The 9,590-nt window shown below is 37.8% G+C and overlaps 2 protein-coding genes across 2 annotated transcripts in view; one reads left to right on the top strand and one right to left on the bottom strand.

Moving 5' to 3' along the window:
- The first annotated feature begins 976 nt into the window (after positions 1-976).
- LOC146301098 (vitelline membrane outer layer protein 1-like) lies at positions 977-2,558 on the top strand. The gene is made up of 4 exons (XM_084708728.1): positions 977-1,217; positions 1,374-1,486; positions 1,928-2,231; positions 2,431-2,558. The coding sequence occupies exons 1-4, from the start codon at positions 1,002-1,004 to the stop codon at positions 2,434-2,436; spliced, it is 639 nt and encodes a 212-aa protein (XP_084564854.1). The 5' UTR covers positions 977-1,001; the 3' UTR covers positions 2,437-2,558.
- A 5,159-nt stretch (positions 2,559-7,717) lies between these two features.
- rftn1b (raftlin, lipid raft linker 1b) overlaps positions 7,718-9,590 on the bottom strand; it is a 39,727-nt gene continuing 37,854 nt past the window's right edge. The window contains exons 9-10 of the mRNA XM_084708727.1: positions 9,106-9,181; positions 7,718-8,760 (exon numbers count right to left, since the gene is read on the bottom strand). Coding sequence (XP_084564853.1) covers positions 8,035-8,760; positions 9,106-9,181 — 802 coding nt within the window. The 3' untranslated portion in view covers positions 7,718-8,034. The remainder of the gene's footprint in view (positions 8,761-9,105; positions 9,182-9,590) is intronic.

The following is a 9,590-nucleotide window of genomic DNA, read 5'->3' as shown; positions in this document are numbered from 1 at the left end:
GGTGTGTGAAGAGAAGGAACAAGTAAAATCTAGAATTACTGAGACAGAAATTGTGTTAAATAATACTTTTATTTACGGTACTTTAGTTTGTTAAATGGATATAGAGAGTTTGTTATAAGAAGCTCAGGCTTTCCACAATTAACCTTAAAGACTATTAGGATAAGATGCCAGTCACTGTTTTCTAAAAATATCCTTTCATCTCAGTCTTCCATGAATGTAAGAAAATAAAAGGTTCTTCCCACATAACTTTTTTATGTTTTTTTCTAGTACCTGTTTGGCCTGCCATATGATTTCAGAAGTTACCCAACAGTACTGCATTAAAAAAAGTTATTTAAGAACCTTATTATTTAATGAATATATCCATTCAAATTATGTGATATATTCAAAATAAAAACATGACTTTTCTAGATTTAAAGCATAAATAGGACCGTGGGAACGTAACACACACAAATGTTTGTTTTTGTGTTATCAATTAAGGGTACATTTCCCTCAAGGTTTTTCTCAATAAAACATTGTCATGTGTTTCTCCGCAGTATTCAGTAGCTTTGATCTGTTGAAGCTTTCATTTCAATCTTGATCAGTGTTTTCACTGTGCATTAGCAATAACATATTATTTGGTAGGTAAGACATTGATAGTTATAGCTGTTTCTGCAACCAAGCTGTGATGAACATGATAATCTGCTTTGAACTGGATTTGCATGGTCATCATAAACATATGAATGTACACATAGTAGTTTAGTCTAGATAGTGTTTATAGGAACTTTAACATAAAGTTATACTACTACCATGGCTAGACAAAATCATTGATGCGCAGGCATGCAGGATAAAAGTGCAATAGAGGTCTATGACTACATCCATCTGTTCTACCCACGCTGGTTCACAAGACGGTAAATAATTAACATACAGATAACAATGTGGAGGCCACATCAAGCCAGGCCAAACTATAAGAGATTTCAGTTCTCAGTTGACTTTCTGTGTCTTCAGGCTGAGAGACTGTAAACATGGCTATCTTTCTCCCAATTGCTGTGGTCCTTGCTACGTTGTCCACTGGCCTCTCTGCATCTGGGGAAAAGACGTTTGTAGAGCGTGCAGGCACGGCATACAGTAGCAGACCCTACTCATCTGTGCTTACCGTGTCCAATGGAGAGCAGTTTGGAAATTGGACATGGCCTGAGATGTGCCCTGACACATTCTATGCTGTTGGGTTCAGTCTGAGGGTAAAAACTATGTGTAGTATGTGCACAATTTACAGATTGAGAGTTTGGTTCAATTATTTTTCAGTTTTGGAATCAATACAGTTGTGCATTTAAGTAACCCACATTACTATTTGGGTTAATTTTCATGCTAGCATGTGTCTGTCTACTCTCTTTCAGGTGGAACCTAATCAATATGCTCTGGATGACACTTCCCTCAATGGCATTCGCCTCATTTGTGCCAAAGCCGAGGATAGGAGCTTCCTTTATACAATCGAGTCTCACACTGGATAGTAAGATAACACTTTAGCTCTTAAGGACTTGTTAAACTTCTTTGTAAACTTCGCCTTCTGCCTTGTGTGAGTAGATTAAATGTAGGATACAGGTCTTTGTAAAAATGTTGTTAAGATATGAGAATTGAGGAAACTTGAGTAACTTTATCTATATATCGGGCTATTAATCAGAAGGTTGCCCGTTCAATTCCCGGCTGTGCCAAATGACGTTGTGTCCTTGGGCAAGGCACTTCACCTTACTTGTCTTGGTGGAATTTCCCTATACTTACTGTAAGTCGCTCTGGATAAGAGCGTCTACTAAATGACTAAATGTAAATGTAAATATATCCCTGGTAATTTACCAAAAGGGCTCCCTCTGTCTGTTCCATGCTCCCTCATGAACTCTTTTATCTCATTTACCTTTCCCCCCCCTCCCTTCCCCATTTTACTCCTCGTCTCCAGCTATGGTGACTGGTCGAGCCCTCAGTATTGCCCCAGGGGAACACTCATCTCCTTCCAGCTGCGTGTGGAGCCACACCAGGGCATGTTTGGTGACGACACTGCCGTCAATAACATCAAATTCCGCTGCAGCAGCAACCCAGTTCTGGAGGGTACCGGTAATGAGTGGGGAGAGTACGGCACCTGGAGCCAGGAATGTGGTAATGGGGGCATCTGTGGCATTGAAACCAAGATGGAAGAGTACCAGTATGGGCTGGACGACTCGTCTCTCAATGACGTGCGTTTGCTCTGTTGCTCCCAATCCCAGGTAAAACAAACAAGAAGATTGTAGTTTGTTGATATTTATGGTTTCTACCAATGTTTATATTAGATGGCTTTTATTTAAAGCCATTTAAGAAAATTCGTCAATAGACCATATATTGATGCTGCTGAAAGAAACTTACCCCTGTAATGACTTGAATTGTTCATTTTGACCTTGTTGTAATTAGCATGATGCTTTTTTCCAGAAATGATCTGTGAGTAACAGATTGTGAACCACCTCAACCTGGAACACAAACCAGGACCAAACTAAGGACCCCCTCGACTGTGTTGTTATGATATATGAAAGGGAAACTTATAAAATAATAATACTTTGTCTCTCTTGTCATTCTTATTATTTTTTTTTACATAAAATTTAAATGTGACATGGTCTACAATTTACAAGTAGGCTACACAAGTAGCTTGATTTGGACTTATACGTCTTTGACTTGAGATCTCCTTTATAGTTGTAATTGATGGTACACCATCACTCTCATCAACATGAGGACATCATATGTTTCAATACAATGTTTCTAATGAACCAATAAACTTTGAGCAAAGTCATAACAATAGTTAGCACAAAATGAAGTTGCTGACACATACATTTCTCCTCCTCCTGGAAAGAAGCTAATTAAGAAATGACAAGAGACAGGATTAATTCATTTACAGTTTAAGGCCTGAGTGAGACTGATAAGAAGGCAATTGGTACACTCAGAGGTGAATTAATTAATCGGAGAGTTGCTAATCTAGGCCTACTACTGATGCTGGGTGTGTGAAAAAACGAAATTGGAGACTTTTATCAAATGCTGAAGCAAACGTTTTTAGAAGATATTGAAAATGAAAGCAGATTAATAGTGTCTGGTAAATTGTAAAAGCTTCTGACAACATCAAATGTAAATATATTTGTTAGAGGGGAGGGGACTATAGTTTTTTTTAAGATTCCTCTGAACACTCACAATGTTACATAATTAACCTAATAAAATAGTCAGCCCATATACATGTATGTGTTATATTTTTTTAATAAAAAATCATAGAATGTTGGGACTGATAGCTTATAGTGGTGCCATTGTGGAAAATGTGCTTCCCTTTTTTATTTTAGCATAAATAAATTATATAGGATATAGGAAGGGGCAAGTGACTAGCTTTGTCAGTGACAATTTGTCACTAGGTGGCAGGCTTATCTAGGAGGTGGATCATAGGAATCAAGATTGTTCACAAGATGGCTGAGATGTACTGCAAATCAGTCAGGTAACTAATAACTGATGTGGTTGTGTGAATACCTTTACATCTCTGTTTTGATACATATGAAAGTGGCATGTGTACACATTTCTATTCAACCGAGGCATAATGGTCAGGATAATTATCAATTTGAGGAAATTGTAAAACTGAATACCTTCAAAACCAACAACAATCTGATCTTCTTATGTGGCAGATTTGTGATACAGTATTTTTTCAAACAGATGTGGAAAAATTATAATAATCTTAGAGTCATAAGAAATATGAACTTCTGACTTGCTTCTGTTTACAGCACACTTATAAAATTCCGGAATCAACTCCTCCAAACACCAAGACTTCCAACACCTTCAGAGTTGTGATTTTAGTGGCACTATGAGAAGCTAGTGACAAAGTCCTTCTCATAACCAGCTTGCCCTCCCATGATTCATTCATGATTACTTTCATAAGCACAATGGTCCAACTACATCACTCATGGGATATTTCTGTAAAATATACTTTGGAAACGTTTTAGGTCTTGATTTATTTATTTTTACCCAACAAATGTGACCCCAAATCTACTTCCAAGACTCTCAACCTGCAAGATAATAATGTGTTCATGATAAAAACATACAGGCTGCTCTTTCATCAAGTATGGTCCAACAATAGAAAGCTCTCCAGTTAGGTACCAGAGGCTTAAGTAGTTGCTCTCCTTGGAATGGTCAACGAATGGAGACATTTACATTCTTTGACCATTCCAAGGATAACATAAGAGTTCTTTATTTAAAACATGGAGATTACCTGTTTGAGCTTGTTTTTCCTATTGTCCACACCGAGAAACAGGAAGCACTGAGCACTAAGAGTTCTCAACAGTGAATGCATGCAGTTGGTAAAGAGATATTTTTATATCTTAATTTGCTTGCTTCTTCTCCTCTGCTTTTGGATGATTGTACCAATGTTTTGTACGTGAAAAATAAACTACACATTTACACATTAAATATAAATTATTTTATAATATACAAATTGTACAGATGTCAAGAACAATTACAAATGCAAACACTTTCCATGATAGCAAAGATAAAAAATATTGTTCCTTACATGTAATGCCAGCATTGACGATGAACAAAGATACTCAACATTCAAGAAGACAGCCGAGGTGAGGAAAACAGCAACATCAGATGAAAATACATATACATTGTCAAGAGGCCAAAACAACTTTTAAAATGATTTGCCATCCTTTTGTATTTTGTCATGTAATTTCTCATTTGTCCATTTCACAACATAGCACACAGGAATTAACCCTGTACCACAAACATGTATTTGCACAGTGTCACCCTAGAACAATTGCTCCACTGCTGAGCTTCAGACAGTTGTGGTTACATAAGACAGGAAACAGCATATTAGCTTTTTACATACGTTTGTATAAGATTCTAGACAAAGCTAAAGAGATGTAACATTAGTCACAGGTCTTGGTCCTGTCACGGCAGGGAAAGTAAACATAGTTCAGCATAATTTAACTGATGAAGTTCCAGATCCTGCTTTACTCCCTCTCCATAATTATTTTTTCATGTCCCAATCCAAGGACTCTATCTAAAACAGCCAATCATTCCTTAACAGCCAGAGACAAGACCATGGGGGTGGTGACCCCGGGTGGTATAGACGGAAACAGGACCTGGTGTAATTTGACCCCAATTCTTTGAAGGTCATTGTTGTACATGGTAATGAACGTCAAACCGGACTCCTGTAGGCGTTCAAAAATGATATAAAGTATGAGATCACCCAAAACTGGTTGGCTGAACTTTTCCCCAGTTACTAAATTAACATTATGTTTGTTCGGGCAATTCCATTCCAGTGTTCAATAATGTCAAAGGGGAACACCTGTCAAAGATATGAAAAAGGATCTACAAAAATTGAATTTATGATTTGAAAAACAACGTTCTGAAACAAATAAATCAGTAATTTCTTTTATAAAACGCGATTGCCGTTCAACTGACATTTACAATGAAAAGAATGATAGGATTCCTACAAAACTTGATATAATGTAACTGGGAAATCTTTCAAATATTCCTGATAATCTTCATCATCACAAAGTTTTTTTTTCACTGTCATTTTTATCCTGTAAATCTTTGTATCAACTAAATACTGAACTGTAGTTGTTAATGATGATAATAATCACCTGTAATCCAAAATGGCTAAATAAAATGTTTGGCAAATACAAAAAATGCTTTTTAAGGCTCATACAGCCTGAAGCAAATGTTTTAGAAAGATAGGAATAACAATACAATAATACCACAAATAATGTTCCAATAAGAGATCACCCAGACTTGATATCATGATGGGTATTTTCCATTGCTTAGGCAAAGTCCTGTATACTTCACCCCCTTCCACTTGTGGAAAATCAATTTGAGCTCCATCGTGACCCCTGACCTTTCTGCCATTATTTATGACCTCATGCTCACAGGATCCAGCTCCATCATCTCGGGCCAGGAGGACAAGAAGCATATGGTGAAAAGGGTCAGAAATAATGACCCCCAGAGCTAAAAACCCCATGTCAATCCTCAAAGGGGTAGCTAACAGCATCCATCAGAAACACCTTTTAGCAAGCTCAAGCACGACAGCATTACAGTACACAGAACCTGTACTTCCAAACCAAAACCCAAACACTGGTTGTAAAAGTCAAAAGCAGACAACTTCACCTTCAAATTAAAAAACGTTACTTTTTAAAAACGTGTTAAGTTAACAACTCCGACCTCACCTCAGGAAACAGATTTTACCTTTCATTTATCTAAAAATACTGAATGCAATGCTCTTTAATAAGATGACAACACAAAGTAATGGCCTCTACAACACCTTTATGGACTATTAGGGCCACATTTGGCAAGGCTATCCTGGCAACAGTTTGGAATTCTACTCTATACAATACATCGGCCGTTCACATGAAACAGTCTAGAACTGTCAGCTGGTAGTAAATACAAAAACTGACCGCATTTCCCCAAAAAAACATTCATGTGACGCACATCTCACACCAACTTAGCTTGGCAACTGCCACACAATTAGAATCATGCCTATGACAATCACCGTTAACATGAAGAGTCATGTGTTTGACAAGGTGAGGTTGGGTTACTGTCAATTGGGTCCATAAATGAGTCCAGATTATAACTGTATGAGACTTCTGACAGATACCCCGTTGACAAAATCCATTAGCCTGCAAATTACTGTGCTGTAGTGTCAATGCAGACAGCTGTTAAAATGGAACACAACATGATACCATGAAAGGGTACATTAGGATTTCTTTATTGTTAGAAATGATGCTGCAAAGAGCTTCTTAATAGAGCTGGAGGTGAAATATCAAAGCAAAATAGGTGAGAAATGGCCATTCAAAAGACCTGTTCTAAATTAAAGTAGGCAATTTATCTTTTATATTTGACCGACGTCTTGTACTCTCTCTCTTTCTCGCACGCACTCATTTCGTCTGTCAAAGGTCTTGGTCCTTACAACAGGCTTCTTTATCTGCAAGACCTGTGTGATATACCATTGACTGGAATGTTATGTTGAATATGATTAGAGCCTTAACTATACCTAAACCCTCCTTCAGAGGATGATTCATACTACTGAACACTTGACCTGCTGAAACGTAAGGACCCATTAAGGAGGCAATGTGAAGCTGCCACTCCTGGCTTGACAATCAGAATGATTATCAGTATTGATCTATAGCACTTGAATGGCAAGGGCACAGAGACAAAGCTATACAGTATATTCACCATTTACCGTATTGACTGCAGCAACAATAACCATAATCTTTACCCCTGTTTTTGTCTTTCATATTCTGATTAACACAATTACAGTATTTGAGTATATTACAGCATAGGACCAGGACATAAGCAGTAGCAAGTCTGTACTTTTTTAAACCCAATGACCCTAATGATTCAAAAAACTCAATTGATTCCAGTAGTTTGGATATAGGCATCCTTTACAATCTTCTCCTCTATCATTAATTATATACATTCAGCATGTGAGTATACAGTAGGGTGTATGTTGGAGGCTATCATAAAGGCAAATTGGAGAGGGAGATGTCTTCTGGGGAGGCAAAATGTTCTGGAGAATGAGGGAGATAAATGTTGCAGTGATTTAAGCTCCAACTGTCCCTCCAATAGATAGTGGCATGTCTAGGGCTGTCACGATATTTGCATTTTTAAAATAATCAATTAACATCACGATAACGATATTATCGCGATGTCTATAGAAAATTTGAAAAAGATATATAAAATAATACTATCAGTCAAATTCACCTTTAACTTTGTTTATTGTATGTTTTGTCTCTTTTTTTGCAAAGGAATTACACTTAAACTCAAAATATGTTAATACAATGTTGAACAGAAAGAATCTAAAATTATAAATTGTGCTGTTTATTTTCACGGTATTATCATGTGTTTTATTAACATGTTATCAATATGTCATTTTTAAATATCATGATTATCGTCAATACCGGTATATCGTGACACCCCTAGGCATGTCCCAGAGATTGAATGACCTCTTCACGTTACATTGTTTGGAGGAATTGGACAAATTGTTGGGTCTCTGCTGTGGTCTGAAGATGAGGTCTACTCTGCTGTTCCTAGACTTTTTTCAGGGCTTTGATTGGTCACAGTGACTTGTCCGTCAACAAACATTTCCTCTTGGACCTCTTCCTGAACTAATGGTTCTTCCTGTTTGGGTGTGTTTTGTTGCATGGCAACATTCTTTGATTTTGTACTCTCTCCATCTCCATCTTTTTCTTTGTCAGTCTCTACCCCATTTTCTTTCACTTCCTCTATTTCAATTTCTCCTGTTTTAAATATTTCATCTTTAGTCTCCTCTACTCCCTCAGTCACAATGACCATTTCTGTTGTGTCGTCAACACCACCATTTTCTACACAAGTCACTGTTTCCATCTGTCCTTCTTGTTTCTGGTCAGTGTTTGCCATTCCTTTGGCTTGTTCCTCTGCTCTCTTGTCCTTTCCTACTCTCTCCTCTGTTCCTACATTCCCATCCAGCTCTTCCCCAGTTTCAAGTCCACTTTTAGTTCCATTCTCAGTCTTCATCTCTTCTGGTGCCACCGTCTCTTTCCATTCAGTCTCTACTTCTGCTTTCTTTACTCTCTCTTCTATATCCTCCTTTTCGTCCAAACTCTGGCGCTCCTCTTCCACAAATTTCTCCCCATCCTCAAGAATCTTAGGGTCTTCCAACTCTTTCTCTCCTTCTGATGGCTTGTTTTTCTTCTTTTTGGTCTTTGGCACATCTTTGACAGAGTTCTTGTTGGACTTGCTCCTGTTTTTAAAGATCAGTTTCTGAAATTCAGGATTTTGGGGTTAAAATGTGTCTACAATGTTTATGCATTGCTCATTGTTGCCAAGCTGTACAAAAGGAATCTCATGACAAGCTAGGGAATAGGATGATTCAAATGACTCTTGTTAATGTGGGGAAGAACATTTAAGTAATTTCAAGAGAAATGATTGATGTCTTCAGGGCACAAAGAGTGTATACGAATTATATCATTTGTATCAAGTATTGGAAATAAGCATGTGACGGAAGATCTCATATGTCAGAGGTTATAAATAGTATATGAGGTCACAAAAAGCGAGTGGACCCCACACATGCCAACAAAAAAATGCAGAAGAAAACTATTTCTGTACCTTAGATTCCCTACTCCTGCGAGGCAAGACAGGTCTCTGTAGAAACACTATCTGTTTGGTGGACAGACTTCCATCACTAGGTTGCAGGAGAAAAAAGGGTGAGGTTAAAAATAGGGAGAGGGTGAAGGGGTAGAAAAGTTAACACATTACGTTTTGTTGTATACATACAATATCTACAAAAGGGAACAGTTGTAGTGGTAGTAATAGCACCTTGAGTTGGTTCTATAAACGTGTGCTACTACTATAGAATTAAGTGATGGGCTAGCATTTGCCTTTTGTTTTGCTGTAGGTTGACACAGCAAGACTGCATTCACACAAGAACAAGCAGTCATCAGTATTGCTTTTCTCTCCCTCTGTCATCCTCTGTGCACATGCTCAGTGAAGAGGGACTGAGGAAATACATTTCACTCAAATGCTGCTGAGCCCCCCCCCCCCCCCAAGGCACATATCATGCCTTTGCTAATGTGGTCAAGCATATTGACCCC

This window comes from Hypomesus nipponensis, chromosome 2 (assembly GCF_054491055.1).
Source record: "Hypomesus nipponensis isolate SF chromosome 2, ASM5449105v1, whole genome shotgun sequence".
NCBI classification, from domain to species: domain Eukaryota; kingdom Metazoa; phylum Chordata; class Actinopteri; order Osmeriformes; family Osmeridae; genus Hypomesus; species Hypomesus nipponensis.
This window is presented reverse-complemented; position numbering and strand designations above follow the sequence as displayed.